The sequence below is a fragment of the Vidua chalybeata genome, chromosome 8, assembly GCF_026979565.1.
Source record: "Vidua chalybeata isolate OUT-0048 chromosome 8, bVidCha1 merged haplotype, whole genome shotgun sequence".
NCBI lineage: Eukaryota > Metazoa > Chordata > Aves > Passeriformes > Viduidae > Vidua > Vidua chalybeata.
Window position 1 is genome coordinate 16,339,443 of NC_071537.1, and position 19,435 is coordinate 16,358,877.

General features: G+C 34.8%; 1 protein-coding gene across 1 annotated transcript in view; it reads left to right on the top strand.

Moving 5' to 3' along the window:
- The window catches only part of PLCE1 (phospholipase C epsilon 1), a 112,050-nt gene that overhangs the window by 20,462 nt on the left and 72,153 nt on the right, over window positions 1-19,435 (top strand). The window contains exon 2 of the mRNA XM_053949688.1: window positions 18,650-18,941. Coding sequence (XP_053805663.1) covers window positions 18,650-18,941 — 292 coding nt within the window. The remainder of the gene's footprint in view (window positions 1-18,649; window positions 18,942-19,435) is intronic.

The following is a 19,435-nucleotide window of genomic DNA, read 5'->3' on the forward strand; positions in this document are numbered from 1 at the left end:
TTAGGTCCATATGTTATGAGACTGAAAAATACATGAAAAGTGTATTTGACAGGAAGAGCATTTGGTTTTCTTGCTGACCTGTACTAAGATGAGCAGAACAAGGATATCTTACTGGTGCCTGACTCCTTACTGTGTTAGTCATGTCAATAATTTGCCTCATGTCCTTCACGTGATACTGGAATTCCTCATGAGAGCTTTGAAACAACCCTAACCCTCTTTTTGTGTGTGTGTGTGTGTATGTATGTGCAGGGACACACTTCAGAGTGCTGTCAGTTTAGTTAGATTGACAAGCCTACTTGTGTAGAAAAGAATATGTTCCAGACCATAGGGACATGATGATCTTAAATTCAACTGATAGAGAACATTATCAGACTGTACGTGGAATTTAGATAGCGTTATGTTTTTCTACACAAACCTTAAGTCCCTAAAGAGGAGAGAGAATTTCATTGTTTATCTGCCTGAAGTGCACTGAAATTGTATTTGAATAAATCTGTTAGATTGTTGTTCTGTTGGGACTGCCAAGAACGGATTGGCTGTCTTGAAGTATTCTTTGCATAGTGGATCATGCTGCACATTAAAGAAGCTTAAAAGAAGAAAACAGTTTCTGTGCTAGATGGTATCAGGGTTCACACTTTAGATAATGATGTGGTCATAGGCACTTAGAATGGAGATTTTATTATGGACAGCAGTCATTTGTTCATCTTTAAATTCTCAAAGAACATTTCTGCAGCATTTGTGGAGTAATAGCTATGAAAGACTGTGAACCTTAGCAGCACACAGTATATATAGGTAAAGCTACAGATTCTAGAGCTGCTTCGCTAAATCCATTGCATATTTATAAGCTTTTTTTTTCAGTTACCTTCTTTCAAAACCATTTTGCTAAGAAATCATTAATGTCTCCTTTAAAATGTCGAAATACTTGAAAATGTCAATATATTATGAACTGAATGCCCATAGATGCCTTCCAGCAAACTTCAGCTTTATCTTGGAATAAATGTCCTTGTAATTAAGAAAAACAATTGCAACTATTTGTCTGAACTTTATCATGTTTATTCATTATATTAAGTTTTTTTCATTCAGAACAATAATCGTTCCCCTACTTTACAGTGGAAGTAGAAGCTGCCACTGGAATGAATATAGTAAAGATGAGCATCTTTTCATTGATAATCTCCCAGTAACAGTAGGGCCATCTGTTATGCAGAAAGGTTTTGTTGAAATGAAGGAACAGGATTGTCATCTGAGATGTCCATTATTTAAAATATTAGCAGGTAGAACATCTGTTGACATTTCTCCCATTTCCAGTATAACATTTGGCAGGCCTGCTAAAGGACAATAGCTGGGTTTTGTGACTTGCAGTTTCAGAACATGCATAAATGTAGGGGATTTCTTTGAGGAGCTAATCTGTGTTGTAAACCTCAGCATGGTTAGAAGTCTATTCAACATGTTTTCTGTAGGAGAGGTATCTTAAAATATTTATATCACATGTCTCTGTCAAAGACTCTAGATTTTGACAGATGCATTTCAACAAGAGTTAATCATGAGCAAGAAACCAGAAGGCTGATTGTGTACCTCCTATGTTGTCGTTCTGTGTAGAAACACATTTATTATTTGGCATAAAATAGGCAAGAAGAGACTACAGCTATTCCTCTCACTCTTTACCCATATGGACTCTCCTTCCTGTGTTGTTTTACTGTTGCCCTTTTGCTCAAAAATAATTGATCCATCTCTGACTCCAAAAGATATAATGAAATTAGTATATATGCAAGAGATGTTTACCCTGTTCTTTTCATGCTTGGGAATTCCAAGGGGTTGTCTTCTAGACACAAATCTGTATGGGAACAATGAACCAAATTTTAGAAGAGCCTAAAATCATCATGCCTTGTCAATCAAAAGTACATTTTCCCTGAATATAACCACTAAAATATTTCTTCCAGCTTCCAGCACTTGAGAAAATAAACCACAAATTGGTATTAGGGAGTTTGGATACTAAAGCATGTGTTAAAATATCAAAGCAATACCAAAGGATCAGTTATTAGAGTTAAACAAATTATTTTTTTCTAAAGATAAGTCCTGTAGTTGTTGTATGATATTATTTTTAGAGAAAGGAAAGATTCTGTAGAAAAGTTTATCATATGAATTCCAGGAAGTCTTATTCAACAAAAGCATGCATATGTAATTGTTCTTGCTTCAGTTTTGGAAGAGTGAGAAAACTGTATTGTAATGCCAGAGCCTAAATACATAAGATGGTTCTAAGGTACTGCTCTTTGGGGTGTTTAATGACAAGGCGTTAAGAAGTTTTATAAAATTTTTTGTATAGGCTTAAGCTACTTCCTGCCGGTTTTGCATTACTTGCCTAGATGATGTTGTATTTAAAATTGATAGTCCTGATAAAGACAGTAATATTAAAACATTTGTTATAGTTTTTTTTCCAGAAATTGTTATATCTGTTTTCTTTGAACATAATGCTCTCTGCCATGTGCCTTTTTATGTGCTTGTTGCTGTTAATTATTGTAAGAGAATACTGAATGAAGCTATCATGTTTTACTAATAGTTGAATGTTTTGCATGCTTTTTACTTTCCCAGCATCCTAGCATGCAACTGTAGCATATCTTTTAAGAGTTCTTCTTCTGTGTGTTTCCATAACTGTAAAGAAAGGTATCTTAAAGACAGTAAATGATGTGTCATGTTAGTTAAAAAGAATTCAGAAGATATGCAATTCTTACATTTACTTCACACTTTCTGCTACTCAGTGGTTCTTCAAAACTCCTGCTAGTCAGTGGCTTTCCTACTTTTACCTTTGTCATCATTACCTTTATCACATAATTCTCTTATTTTTTCCTTCCATAACTTGTTATTCTCACCTATAATCTTTTTTCAATCAGAGTTTGTTCAGAGATCAAGTTACTGAAGAGCAGTATTTGAGGGTTAACTAAATAGTAACAAGGCCTACTTCTGAGATAAAGTTACCCAGGTTACCAGATACGGAATTATTCATGTTTATTTGAAGTGTGACCCACTTTAAGGACCCTTTCTGAGGAAAGCCACAAAATACACAGTGTGCTGCAGTACTTTCATGTTGGCTCCATCATGTATCTTTAATTACCAAAAAAAAAATATATATATATTTGTAGAGCTGCTTATTTCAGTTCCTGCACTAGCAAAAATTCTCCTTCCTCCACTTTGTGTTCCTCTGTGACTCTCTTAAAGTAGAATACAGCTCTCCTTGGAATTTTTAGGCTTGCAAAAATGACTTGTTAACCAGGCCTTTCCTTTATAAATTGTGCCCCCTTGTGAAGAAATATGGTGGGTCAGTAGGAAGGATAGCATGAGAGCAGAGCAGTGGGTGGCAGCCTCAGCTGTGTGTTTGGGAACTGGTTCTACAGGACTGCAATTAGAAATAATCCTCTTCTGTTTATATAATTAGTCTCAAAGATTTTTTACTATTAATCTGTATATTTTCTGCAGTAGTATAATTATATTAGTAGCTTAGAGGTAAGAAATCTAATGTAGGAAGAATAATTTTACTTTTGCTTACAGTGAGTTTACATCATGCCAGTGACCTTATTTTCTGTATTTATAAATGTTTTAGAAATTGCTTAATGGCTGGCATTCTAAATTATTTTTTTCTAAAAACTCATACAATATCAAGCACAAGGCAGTGCTTTCAGATAAATTTAGCATTGCATCATTTAATTTGCAGTAATGTAAACACAAACTCCAGTAGGCCTGCAAAATTAAACATTAAATGTATCAGATTTTATTATCTGTGTGTCCGTGATCACATTGAAATGCTTATGGAGTTTTTACAAGGAACTAATTTCCACAGACTGTTGGCAAGTAGACTTGTAGGAGCTGCAGAGGTGATGCAGCACCATGTGAAATGCAGCAACGGGATTAGGATTTGGCAACACAGTCCTTTTCTCTGCAGGCTCTCAGGCGGTCTCTGTAGACGGGAACAGACTATCATCGTTTGCTGCTGAAAGCCAACCTGCACTTTCTGCTTGTGTTGGCTTGCTTCAATAAGTTTTGTCGTTTTTCCTGCCAGTTTATATGATATGGATATAGTGAAACACAAGGGAAAAAGGTATGGTTTATGTAATATAAAATGTTCAAAAGCTTTTCTTACTGCAGGGATAATAGGAAAGCTTTCATTCCTCAAAAAGAAGAATGTAGTCCTGGAGAAAAATATTTTCTTGCTTTATTAAACAAGATATTTATTTCTGTAACAACTTTCTTTTCAGTCAATACTTATCCTGTAGATGTAAACAATAATTTTGAAAAGTCTGGGTTGTTTCCTTTTTATTTAAAATAGGCATACCGCATGTGAATGTTTACTAGCTTATTGTGTTTAATTGATTGTAAAGCCACTTACAGAATTTTAGCACATAAAGTTATAACAGTCTACTTTTTTGTTTAGTATTGGGTTCTAACTCTATAAATAATGTAATTATTAATTACAGACTTCTATTTTTCTTATTTTGTTGTTTTGATAAAATACTTAGATGCAGTTAATGAAGTTGACATTAAACCCCCCCCAATGAATTTCTGACTCTTACTGTGACTTGATGAAGAAATACTGCATTTGCAGCAAGGATTTATAGAAAACACTTGATATTTTTAGTAAAGTATATTGAAATCATAAACAAAGTATTTAAGACTTGTTTTTTTGAATATACAGTAGCATATAAATGCAAAAAAAATTCTGTAGCTATTGCTTCACCCAGTGTAATCAATACAAAACTGTTCAGTAGAAATGCAATCAGGGTGACATTTGATTACTATGTATATTTTTATAAATTCTAAAAATTCAGTTTTATCTTATTTTCCCATTATGTGCTTGTGAAGCTAAAATTACACTACCCACTAGTGATGATAGAGAATTGTTTCATTTTCTCAAACATATGTTGTACTTTTAAATAGTCTAAAAAACTTGGAAATTGTCTAATGTTTAAATGTACTGGACAAGTCTTCCAGTAAAGCAGTATGTTTCAGGAATTTTAACTGGACAGTGCTTTTGATTGAAGCAAGAAATTTATTGTGTAGATTGGTTAATGAGGAATCCAAATACCTACCTGTAAAAAATAACATGATACTGTTCTTTTTTTGTACATAAGCTCTCATGATTAGTAAGAATAAGTTGTGATGGTTACACTTAATGAACACAAACTCTGTATCTCAGTGACAACTTTTCTTACTTTCACTTAAATAGCAGGAGTTTTACCTTTCTGATATCTTTGTACTTTGGTTAGCTTTATTATGTTCAAAGCAAATGACCTGGAAACATTATGACAAAGCTTTGAGGTTTTTAGTAAAGGGTCCAAATATCTTTTTTTTTTTCTTTGTGCTGCTACAAAATTATAACACAAAGGGGAACTAAAGGTTGATGCATTGCAAATACGTTAAGTTGTATATACTATGATAATGTTTGGCAGCATTAGATTGTGGGACTTACTCTCCAAGAAGCAGAATAAATGCATAGGAAGATAAAATATCCTGGTTTAAAGTGTGTACACAGTGATAAAAAAGGTGAGTTGTGGGTTATACAGATAGAACATTTTACTAAATGACCATATTGCTAAATAGCATGTGAATATGGTTTTTTGCTGATATATTAGTAAGTATATTAGATATATTTGCTGATATATTTTGTTGATACATTAGTATACAGCACTAATGTCCTGTAAACGAATAAAACACACAGTCAGCCAGTCAGAAGATTAAAAAAAAGGATGACTAGACAAAATGTTGAATCACGGTCACACATGTGTCAAGCACATATCGAAGGAGCAGTTAACAAACCCATTCTTACTTTATGGAATTTTATTTGTTGCCATCTTTATTCATTCTTACCTCTCTATTAATTTAGAGAGGGGACATGACTCTCAGCTAGTGTCTTTTTTGTATCAGTCATTTTAATAAAACTAAACTAGTGCCCAAGCTTTATATCTTACATTTTCATAAGTAGCTAGACCTCCTTTATTGCTTCATTTTGTTTTCATGTGGGCTTTACATCTTCATAAGCAGATTTCATTATAGAAGAATGTGTTAGTACAGTTTGTAGAGTAACTTATGGAATATAAAGACTGAGTTTTAAAATAGGTTTTAGAAGTACATGTCTCAGATGGAAGTTACTTTTTTGCACCACACAGTTGCCCTTTTCAGCACCAGTATTGCAATAGGTTTATATATTTAATGTAGATTTGGCATTTGATGAGATTTCTGTTATACAAAGCATATGTGAACTTTACCCTCCATGGAATAGATTGTCCTTGATGTGGCTCTGAGAAGATAGGAGCCTGGAAATTATCTCTGCTTGTTTATTCTGTACTACAGTAAAGATCCATTAGATCTATCTGATCTTTGTAAAGTACTGGTTTTTGTCCCTGATGTCACCGTAAGTTTTTATCATAGCACTGTTTGAACAAGTCTTCCTGCTTATTCCCAGAATAATGATGCTGTGACAAAACCGCCCTCTAAAGATCTTAAGAATGTACTTGGAAAATTGAAAGTATCTGGAATTTGAGTAAAATGTTAAGCTACTGCTAGAGTTTCATGGAAACATACAATGCTTTTGACATTTTTTCATATTTCTATGATAATTATTTAAAACAAGAGCAAACAACCATTTTTGCTTAATAGTTAACTGAAACATCCATTACAAATTTCCTTGCCTCAAGTACATGAATAGTTTGTTATGTACACAAAAACTTGCTGCAGTTAATTCAAAACAAATCTGTACTCAGCTCTACCAAAGCTGTTGAAGAGCACTATTTCTCATTAAGGTGAAGCTTTTGAAGTTTAAAGAATTCTAAATTTGGCACAGGTATTTATAGATAAATAAATCAAATTGTTTTCAGAACTGGTGTGATAGTATGAAAGAGAAGCTTGTAATAGGAATCTAGGTTTTATCCTTAATTTTGTGAGGCTAAGCATACACACAGGTCACTTATGCATGTAATTCAGTGTAATATAATTACAATTTATAAAAATGATTACACTGAGCAGAGTGGCTATGAATTTTGGTAAGGAAGCTGTTGTACATACAAAGTTTAGTTGAAGCTAATGCTGAAGCAAAATAAATCTCATGGATGACTAAACTCTGGTCCCTGGGTCTGTAACAATCCCCAGAGAATAAGGAAAGTTAATTTAAAATATTTTTGTTCATCTGGTCTTAAGCCAGATGCCTTAAATTCTGAAAATCAAGCCTCCAGTGACATTCCATTCCAATGGGAAAAGAAAGGAGAACATATACTCTGGTCCTAAGGAAACTTACTTCATCAACAATTAAAAAGTATAATTTAAATACTGAACTAATGTGTTTTTATTCCTTCTCCCTTGTTCAGTCACTCTACTTTTTCCCTCATACTCATTATCTTAAAACAAGCATATTTACCTTAAAAAACATGTTTTAAATGTGATGGAGGAATTAGAACTTTTGAAAATTGCAAAACATTAGATTATCTATTTTGTGATTTTCAGTCAAGTGAAACTGAACTGGAAGTATAATTAATGAATCAATGCCCCGTGTTTAGATCTTGGACTTGGCTTCCAAAGCTCCATTTGGAGATAGCATCAATTTTAACTTAATCAAAATGTTACCATTCTTTCATCATTTTAGCAGATTCAGATGATAATCAAAAACTCTCTCAGTGACAATTACTTCCATAGATTCAGTTTGATTCCGGTATACAGTTGTCTTAATCTAAGTATGGCTATTAATGTATATTAGGTATCATCAAAGTTGTGTCATAAAATAAAAATATGATGTGAAAATTGAATGTTCGGTGTTCTGCAGAACAGTTATTTAAAGGCAGCAACTGAACACCCCAGTTGGAAAAAAGGAAAACAGGAAGTTATTTTTTTAGGTTGCTGCAATGTATATTAGTTGTTCACAATGTCTTCACATGTTTAGCTTTTCTACATTTACAGATGCAGCACAGTCTTCCTTAGCAGCTAATGACCAGGGAAGATGACTAGTGTTGAAGGTACTGTGTTCTTGATCCAGGAAACCAACATAGGAAAATTGCCTCATGGTACCGTGATGGATTATTGTGAGCACTTAGTTTTAGCCGAAATTTTTATTCTGAAAATCTACAGGATAGCCCTTTTTCTTTCTTATCTTTTTGTAGGGTTGTTAGTAAATGTTCATTGTGAACAGTGATGAATGAAGACTCACTTTTTATCAGTAAATTATGAATAAACGTGTCACTTAAAAGCTAAGTTCGGAGTATCAATATTCTCTTGTGACTTTAGTCAAGGAATTTTGCCTTTTCTATTTCTGGGTAATTAAAAAAAAAACCTTAAAGTGGAAAATGCCTCTTTTTAGAACAGAGTTATTTTGTTTCATGAAATCATGTTCTGTATCCTGGCCTAAAAGTCTATCAAACAATTCAGTCATGAAAACTCTGAGAATTTCCTGGCCCCTAAGTACTATCCAAAATAATCTTATAATTATTCATGTGACCCTATGAACCCAACAGCTGAAGTACAAGCAAACAAATAGGCATGGATTCAGTATCTGTAAAATTAGAAAATGAGAAGTAGATTTCCTGTGCTAAGGAAAACTTGCTCTTTTATTAGCTGTATGCCATGGGTAGGATGCATAAATTTTACAGCTGTAGTAATCTGCCTACCAATCTTTTACTGTAATATCAGTTAAAATTGGTTATAAATGAAAGTATTTTGGGACACAGAAAGGTTCTGTTGCACTTTACATTTATTCAATCCTTAGGTTTCTGTCTACAGATCTGACCTATAGACTGTTTCTGATAGATTGGATGAGATCTGCCTTTCAATGTAAGTCCAGAATGTAAAGTACAATAAAATCCCATTATGATGGGATTTTTTGATACAAATAAAAATTGTGATTGTATAATTACAAAGACAGTTTTATTACATGTACTTTGTGTCTGAGCTTTGGCACATTTACTCTGAGCTTGAGATCTTCTTAAGCAATTCTGAGCAGTTTCTCTACTTGCAGGGATGCAGCATTACACTGTACAAAACCAGCATTAGCCAGTTCTATGACTTTTAACCCTTATCACTGGCTATCTTATAAATTTTAATACGAGAGACATGGGAATGGAACAGACTGTGTGCTTTCTGAATCAGTTATAAGTATACATATTAACAAAATATTTGTAAAGATCACTTGAGGCCAGAGTTCGGCATAAGCAGCTATAGTGACCTTTGACAAATAGATGAGATTGTAGAAAGATGAAGAGAAACCAAACATGTAAGGGGTGGTGAGGTATGGTCTTCAACAGCCATAATTCTTAAGTTTTTCTGTCTGGTTCTAAGATGATCATGTTGGCAGGAGATCTCTTAAATGTTTTTTTTCTGTACTGTATGTTACCCCTAAACCTTATTGTCAGTTTATAGTTCAGGAATATGCAACTAAGGTCATCTTTCAAAGTTGTTTAAATAATCAGTTCACATGAGTGGGAATGCACCTATTTTTAAATGTGTGAGTTCTGTGGAAGCCTTTCCTCAAATGGGAAGAGTACAGTTGATACTAAGGTACAAACCCATACAGATTTCTGCCTGTACCTGATGCGAGTCTGGGGGTTTTGTTTGTTTTTTTAGAGAAAATCTAGTCTTGCTATTGCTCCACATACAGAATAATAGGTAAAAAAAAGATGTGGGAAGGGGGCTGTTGGGTTCCTCTGCTTTGGGTGCTCGGCATTCACCTGTTTTGAATGCTCCCGTCACACATCAGTATTTCGGAAATGAAGCATATGAACGTGATGCCTGTTTGAAACCTTCAGTGAACTAATTGAATTAATTTCTTTTTTACCTTTGAAGAAAGCAAGCTTTCAAGGATGTATTAAATGGAGTTTTCAGTGGCTTCTGTTAGAATTTCTTACCATTTCTTACTTTCATTTGGAAGATTCAGTGATCCATTGTAATAGTAGCATCCCATTACAGTTTGATGTACCAAAGAGCTTTCTCCTACGATGAAAGAAGGAATTTAAAATGAAAATATTCATCTCTCTTGAATTGAAATTGTTTCATCATGACACATTTAATATTCTAACATCTAAATGCTTTGAGTGAATTATTTCAGTCTTTCTAACAGTTTTAAGCCTAATTAACCTATTTTAGGTAATATACATAGCTACACTAAAACTTCTGAGTCAAAAATTCAACCTGCTAGTCATCTTCTTGTTCTATATACTTTTTATGACACACCTGTAAAGTTTTATATGAATGCACTTTTTTCATCAGTAAGGTGTATCAAAAATTATTATTAAAATATATTTTTGAAAAAGTGGTTATGTGTGTGGTACATATACTTCTTTGTTAAAAACATAGTAGGTCATTTTGAAAGCTGATAACACAAGACATTCCAGTCCACATGATCAGGTGTTCAAAGACATGACCCACTTCAGACTAGTGAAATTATCAGCTTTTCAGTAAAAAAACCCCAAGGTGTGCATTAGTTAGGTGGAGATTACACAGATGTTTATTTAAAAGAGTAATTTAATTAATTTAGTTACTAAGGCAGAAAATTGTTCATAAATTATATTGTTGGTGAAAGCTTGGAGGAAGTAAATAAGCACTCAGGAAATACAAAGAATACTGGCTGCATGTAGAATTGACAAGGGTAGAACAGTAAACATCTAAAAGTTATAAGTTGCGAAGTATTAGAAAAAGATAAAATATTTAAAACTTAAGTTAGCAAATGAACTTAATAACAAAATAATTAATAACTATATATTTTTTCACATACACATTTGTACCAACAGAGGTATAAGTAACTGACCCAACTGAAAGTTGATATTTTTGGCCTTTTCTAGCTAAGATTACAGAGGTTTCTCTCACTGGCAAAGGCACTGTTCACATTGCTGAAAAGTGATGTGAAGAACTCCTGTTTTGTGTTCGGTGTCATCCTTTCATTTTCTCTGTAATCAACTTGAAATTTCAAGTGTTTATGAAAAAACTTCCAGATGACAATTAATGCATTTTATCAGCCTCTGTTTAGTATCTTAAGCTGATTCTTCTTAGTAGTTATTTGAATCTAAAGTATAATACCTGCCATGAAAAGCAGGACTTTCTTGGGGTGGAGATACATCTGTATCCTAATTAGATCGCACTGCTTTTTCCATCTTCTAAATCTGTGAAGTTTATCTTTCCTTTGGAAAGGGCTGTTTAATACTGTTACCTTAAAGAAATGGAAAATCAGTAAATAATAGCAAGTTTTTATCAAAAGTAAAAATGATGACTTGTTGGAAGTTTTGATCTGCTGTTAAAATTTCTGGTCATAAATCCAAATCTCAAATTAATTTTTTTTAAAAACTGTGTCATCATATCCTGATGATAACGAATGAAAAAAATTATCCGCTAAAGACACTTGTCAGATACCTGAACTGAATAGGGATGGCTAATAATATTTCTGAAGACTGTTGAACTGTATTTAAGGATTGCCTGTGCAAGATAGTTTCATCCTCATTAAATTCTGTTCCTGTTCTTAAAATTATGTCATCCTTAACAGGATGCAGTTCATAAGGAATACTGGCTGGTGAGGTAATGCACATTCTGTATTTGCAATCAAAGCTGTAGAAGGTTCACAGAAAATCACTTAATGAATATTAGTGTTTGGGCACATCTGTGCTTGATCACTCTCTTGGCAGCCTTCCAGCTGCCATTGACACTGATTTCCATGTTCCCAGGGTCAACTCATCTGTTTTCTGTGTGTCCTCTGCTGCTCTGGGCCACGTTGCCCATTTACAACTTATTGTGTAGAATATACTGTGAGTATTTTGTTGAATACTCAACAAAACTTGCTGTTGAGTAAGTGAGCATTGTTGCTCTGTAGCACGATACTGTTGTCTTGTGCTCTGTCCTGACATTCTATCTACATCTTCCTCATCCTTGAAGAGAGCACAAAAGTTTGAAACGTTTTTCAGAGCAGGTATTGCAAAAATATTGGCAAGACAGCTGCTGGAAGGGTATCCACACTGTTTCTTCTGAATTGCTGGAACCTGAAGATCATTTGCAGAAAAGGAAAATATCTGGGTCTCCCACAGTGACTGCATCACTGGATGTTAGAAAAGCTGTGTGAGTATGCTGGAAAAAGCATTGACTCCTATGATGAAGAGATGCCTGAAGATCTTTATTTTTTCCTGTGATGTGTTCTTTCCTTCAGATGTGTAAGGGAACTGGACAGGCTCCAACGCACGCACCTTCCCTGCGAGGTGAATGTGCCCTACCCCAGGGAGGGCAGCTTCTGTTTGAATTGGGACCTTTATTCCCACTATAAGGAGTAGGTGAAAGTATATGCTAGGCTGTATCTTGGGTAATGTCCACTCCTCCCACCCCTCACCAGTTCCTGGGCAATGAGAGCATAAAGTATGGTGTTTGCTTTTGCTCACTGTGCAATTGCAAACCTTGCTGGTTTTGCATTCTCAAAGGATCTCGGCAGGCAAGTTACTACATTTAAGCACCATGTGAAAAAACATAGAAAGCAAGATATGAGCAAGTTAAGATATAGAGAACACTGTTAATCCCTGCCATTCTTTCAGATTTTGCTGAATTGCATATATTTCACTGTGAATATATGTTTCTAGCTCCAGCTTTCTTGCTGATGAGTTGTCAAAATAGCCCTTTACTGCTATTTCTTGAGCACAAATGCAAATCTGCACCAAATGGCTGTGTTTCAGCAAAACCTTCAGGTGGTGGTAGTTCTTGTTCTCCTGTTGGTAAAGCTGTGGGCAGGCCAGGTGGCAAGTGTCATTGCTGAATCTGCTGTCAGTCTGCTTGGCAGGGCAGTTGTTGGCTTGCAAAGCCATCTAAAGTGTGATGTTCAAATACATCTCCAAAAGCTGTTGAGTATGAAGAAAGGCATCATAATATGCAACTCTTTATTTGATTGCATTTTATTTTTTTTTAATCTGGGATGGCTGTTTGTACTTTGAGAATGTTGCCTGTTAGCCAAAAAATGTTGGATCATGAGATGCTGGGAGAGGATATGTGAGTTTGATGCCAGCTTGCAAAACTGCCAGATAGTTGTTTTCATGTTTGCCACAGGGAGAAGGTGCAACAGAGTGTCAAGGCAAACAACAGATCAGAGAAGCTTGGGAGAGGTAGTTGTCCTGGTTTCAGGTAGGGTAGAGCTTTCTTCTTAGCAGCTGTTACAGTGCTGTTTTGGATTTGGAATGAGAATGGTGTTTCATCTCCTGCTGGACTGGACAGTCAAGAGTCTCTCACAAATTTCAGTGATGCTACAATTTAGAAAAGCTTGCAGTTGACTATTTGTATTCACATCATCTGGAATAATAAGCTGGGAATGGAATTTAGTTGACCACAGGTTTTATCATAAACCTTGCCTTACTTGTTCTTGTAAATACCAGAACTCAGTAAGACACATAGTCAAAAATTTCATCAGCTGTCCGGATGTGTGCTTTGGTTACAGGCTGCTGAGTACCACCAAGAAGTCAATGTTCTAACAATCCAAATGTCTGGGTTTTGTACTCCAAACACTGAAAAACACTTAACCAAAATGTCCAGTTTCTTGAAAGGATTTCTGAAGACCTCACCTATTCGATTCCTGAAGTGAATAAGGCTTGCCAGTGAACAGAACTGAGAAACAGTCCTGACACAGAGCAGACCTTTCAGCCGTTCACAGCATCCTTTGTCAAACACAGTAAAATCCCTTGGCTTTGAACAACCTGCACAACTGTTTGAGATCTGGGCTCTGGCGTGTCCTCTTGAGAATGTCATTTACACAGCAGGAAGAAAGACAAACATATACACTTTTCTAGGAATAACAAAAAATGCATTCAGTGTTTAATGTATTTCAGTTCTTATAATTGATACATAATTAGAAATTGTTACAAGACATTCATATGTTAGAAAGACCTTGAATGAAAGATTTGTACTTTAGCAATGATCTTGAAATGTCATGAACTAATCGGTGGAGGTATGATCATAACCTGAATGAGATAAAGCTGAGAAAATCCATTGTATTTCAGAAAATTAACTATCAGCATTACCTGTATTTACATTTTTTACTAGTATATGCTCTGAAGTGTTATTCTGGAGTACCATTTTGGAAGACATAAAACTGAAATATTGACCAATTTTGCATTAATGCCTCATTCACCCAAGTTCACCTTGCATATTAGTATCTTTCTGACAAAGGTGTTTTTTTTTCCTAGCAGACTGTGCTTGTATTCCATGCTGTAGATATCAGAATTAAATGGTAGAATAAATACATGTAAAAGCAATTGGAATGGTCCTTGGTCGTGACTTCCAAGAGATCACTGTTAGCTTGATTTGACCAATTTTAGTAAAGGTTTTCTTCTGAAAAATCTGCAAGGCCAAAATGAAAAATCACCCACAGAATTTCCTCACTTTAATGTAATTTTTCTTGGAACAGAACAAAATTTGAAAAGAGCAGCATTTCCTGTGTTGTTAATTGTGTTTAGGCTTCTGTCTTCTGTAAAACCTTTGTGTTTTCAAAGGAGATATTTAAATGATCTTCAGCACATGCTGTCCTGAGAGTTATTACTTGTTAATATACCACTATGGCTTGCAGGCATTTAAAAAATGCTTTAAAAGCATGCAACAAATGAAGGCAGGCTGCTGTCAGCAGCCCTCCATCATAGAAGTGCTCTGTAGGTGAACAGCCAGGAAATCAGACCGAAATGTGTCGTACCCACTGAACACACACACACACACCTCCTACATTTCAGTATTTCATCTTGATCATTTCAGGGTATCTTGATATATGTGTTATATATATATATATATATATATATATATATATATGAGTGTTTGGACAGATGCACTGAAGTATTAAAACCTCATCCTGTTGTCTTATATTTTTACAGTGTAGTAGCAATAAGCATAATTTTTCATTACTATTCTTTGCAATTAAATTCTTGGGTACACGTATTCTTCTCCACATTTTCTGCTGCCTAATAACGGGACATTTTTAGTTGGTTCATAATTCCAGTTTCTGGCTTTCAAAAGCACAGCAGCAGCTAGATGTTTGGCAATATGATAACATGCCTCTAAGTTATAAGCTAAATACCTGATGCAGAAAAAATATGAAAAGAAAAACAAAAAAAAAGACTACAGTAAGAGATACATGTAAGTTTAAGTAAGAAATCACAATTATTTTTAATGAACTGTTATATCTGATATTTCCAGTACGGCAGTACCCATAAAGTCCAGCTTCATTTTGGGGGAATATGTGTCATAAACTGGGCAGTAAATGGCTGTAAATGGTGTTAGGGTTTCCACCATTTCTACACAGTAAAGCTACAGTAATATTGTGGAGACAAGGACATATTACAATTTGCAATTCCGTGATGATTAAACAGAAAAAAAAAGATTGCAAGAGAAAACTAAGGAATAGTTTCAATGCTAGCATAAGTTGCTTGCTCTTACAGTTATTTTAAATAATATTTTTAATATATTGGCAAAATATGTCTGTCATCACTGTAAGAAAGTTTTATTGCCTGAAGGTTATTAATAAGTTAACTTGCAGATACCATTTTAAGTTACTAGAAGCAAAACTGAGGGGCTTTTAAAAGTAAAGTTTTGATGATTTATTGCATACATTATTAAGAGGTGAATAATCTATCTTGTTTCCATGCATTTTCCAAATAGGTCTTGGTTGTAAAGCTGCAAGGATGGAATTCTGTCTGAATTTAATCTTTATTTTAATGCTAATTTTAATTTTTGAGTTGGAGGACAATTTTCTCCTGTAGAAATCAGAAATATTATGTGTTGCAAATAATTTTTATTTTTCTTTTACTTACCATTAAAATCTCCTTAAAAAAGAGAAGTCAAAATCTATTGAAGCTGTAGTATACTTTTATCGGAATTCTGGTGTATTAGTATATGGAGTTTCCTGTTTCATCTCATTTCTTATTTTAAAAGTGTTGTGTGCTCATTACAGAATGTTTAATATTGCAACACTTTCAGAATCAGATACTGTCCTGAGTTTCTTGTGAGTTACTGCTTTATATTCTGTAAGTGAGACATGGCAACACCAGAATGCAGATGGTTTTCAAATCTTTAATTTGATATGTAAAGCAAAAGTGAGGCTTTGTTTCTTGATGGGTAGCTTTCAGTTTAGTGCTGCATCTTACTCTTTTTGATTCACATTCTTTTTTAATTACATTAGTCATTCTTTGGTTGTGGCATGGATATGATAGGATCTGGATTCTGCCAGGTTGATCTGTAAACCCTGGCTTTGCATAAACTTCTTTGTCTCCCAGGCAAGATTAAGTTTCCCAATTGTCTGGTGCAATCTCTCTGAAAGGTGGTTTCCCCTGTCAGTTACCTGAGGGATTTGTTCCTATTCTGATTGTTTCAGTTCTTTTCAGGGCTGACAGGTATACACATTTTAAGTCTGAATTTTTTGTAACCTCATCTGTGTGCAGCAGAGGTAAGACGCTCAGAACTTTACCACATCAAAACAAACAGAATTTGAAAATGTTAAGTGATGTGCAAAGTCTTTGGAGACAGCTAGTGCCCCAAAGTCTACTTTACACAGAAGAGATTAACACCATTATTCTGTGTATAATCTCTCTGGCAAAACACTGTCGCCTATTTCTGTCAACAAATGGTTTCTTTGCTTTGGCAGCTGAAAGAAATTTTAGTTGTGTAGGCAACAGAACATGCCTTTATAAGTTGCAGAACCCAATTTTAAAAATATTTTGGATAGTAACTGCAGTTTTGAGAAGTTAAATTATATTCATTAACTAAATATTTTTTTAAAACAAGCTAAAAAGACTAATTATGTCTGCTGTATGTAACACACTCATAGTCCAAAGGTTTACCGTTTCACAGTACACCTTTTGAAAAGGTGCTTGCAGACAGTTAGCTAAATAAAAGGTCCACACACATCCTGTCCAGGTAAGGCATGCTTTAAGAGCACGTTTTTTTTCTGAATTAAGGTGGTGACGTGTCTGTACTGACAGTCTAAAAGTCCATGAAACTTCCAGATAGCAAAGAAAAGAAGATAAAGATGCAGGTGTAATATTTCTAGAAACCTCAGACCAAACAAGTTTTGGAAAATCTGCAGGGAAAGGGGAAAAAAAGATAGATGCCACAGCATTTCATGCTGTAATGTAGTGCATGAGTAGTGTAGTGCATCATGGTGCATCACGGAAGCTATCTTTTAATGGGATTGAGTTATATATAACCATAGTCAACATGTGAAAGTTTCTTTTTTTATGTTAATAAATATGTCAGTGTTCTTTTTCAGATCATTGAATTACATGACTAGTTAATGAATTACTATATTTTTAATATAAAATTTTACTGCTTTCCCCCAAACAGGGTTATTACAAAAATTATATATAAGGTAACAAATATCTACTTAATATATTGGATTGTATTTAATTTTCTGCAATGTGTTTACATGGATGAAAGAACCGCATCATTGTTCACCTCTTCTGTTAGTGGAGTGTCAGGGCCCTCATGGGGCAGGGAGTTGGATCCCTCCTCACTTACCTGGCAGGGTAAATGCCAGGCTCAGGGCAGAAGTGGATGGGTGTGAGATCCCTGTGCCGGGAGCCACTTCCCTCCCTGGATCTGGGGCTGGGCATGTGTGTGTCCCGTGGGCAGGGTGCGGGTGCCTCTGACATGTGGCATGCACAGGCTGTGCAAACAGGTTCTTATCATCTGGCTGAGCACATGTGTGCTTGCTTTGTAGGACTGGCTGCAGTTTCTGCCATGTTGATGGATAGCTGTATTTTGTTTAAATGTGGGAAAGGATGGCAACAAGGCATTAACTGAAAAAAAACTGTCATGAAGCCATCAGCTTCTTTCTTCTGCACATCTAAGATTGGTGGGGAACAACCTCATGAAAATTGTCTCAGCACCTGTCCTGGTGACAGTTATAGTGACCTTTCCCTGTGTTAATTTGTAGTTTACACTTTGTAATTAAGAAGCACAGATCATTGAAACAAATTATTAATGTTAATCAGTAAGTCAGCGTACAAGAATGCAAAGAATCAAGTCTCCCCTTGTATGCTAAATGAAGAGATTTCTTCCAGATTCTTGCTTTGATCATTAGACTCTTTTAAATAAGCAAACATTACTTAGTTGCTAAGCCACAGAATGAAGTTCATTAGTGTGTTATCACAAATATTGGAAAAAGAGTACTAAACCAATATAAGACAGAGGACCTGTGCGTAGGCTGGAAGTAATGCAATAAACGTGACACTGGAACATTTTGAAAGAGGGTTCAGAGTGATTAAAACCATTTCTGTTTGCAAAACCCCGCCCACTCAGCAAGAAAAAGTGCCAACCCTGAGTTGATCTGATTTTTCTGCTACTGATATCTCTAAGGTTTTCTGGAAGTACATCAGATCTTATAGTATTATAAACAATTTTGTTCATATTCCGTATTTTAAATGTCGATGAGGTATATTGATGTGGGGGTTTTTTTTAGTCTAATGGTTATATTTAGAATGCTTTTAAACATAAGTTGAATGCCAGAGTGACTTCTTACTTAAATATCCTGTTTGGGAGTCTAACTCAAAATCCTAACAAACCAGTTTTGGATAAGTAGATATTGCAGGTTATTGAACTTCACAAGAAGTCGTGGTCATTTGGAATTGTTTTATATTCAGTATGTTACCCTAAGCAAATGAACTAACAGTCCATGCTTTTGCATTCTCCACAGATCTTCAGTACAGTGACAGAAGAAGAGGAAGGAGCAGAAGATATTTTTGAATATATTCCTCATCTACTGAGAAAGCTCCCAACATCTGTTACAGACTGTATATACAAAGGAGGTGGTTTTTATGTAAAACCATGTGTAACAGGTGCTTACTGTCAATATCGTGCCACTTTACAGAGGACTGCACTCTCTAACTATATAACTGGTGCTTTACTAGAAGCAACTACATCATTAGGAGCAAGAAGTGGTCTTTTAAATATCTTTGGAGGATCAACTGGAAGAGCAATGCTTAAAGGTAATGAAGGTTTTTTTTAAATCTCTGACCACTTAAAGTATAGGATGAGTTGCAAAAGTATTAATACTATATAGTATTCTGTAGTTTATATGCTCATCCATGAAGTTAACAGATAAAAAAGGTTTTATGTTTTCAAATATTTTCCTTTGCAGTCATTGTGTATCATAATGAATAGCTATCTTAGTTTAATAAAGTAAAAATGCAGCTAAATTGAAAAGACTTGTATTACAAAACCTTTTCAGTTTTTTTTCTTGTTCAAATCTTTTCTGCCTGCATCCAAATTTAATGTCTAAGCCATTGTTTTTAGGGTGTTCCCATGTGTAGTATTTCTCATTTACCAAGTGCTCCTGCTCATGGAGACTTGGTTCAGAACTAGAGAAAGGAGTGTATGCTCTGCTTAGTTATTATTGTTGCCATTATACAAGTAGCTGTCAGCATAGCATTGTGTTGTGAAGCATGTACTCTTCTTACTGATTTATTTTTGGTCTTGTCCT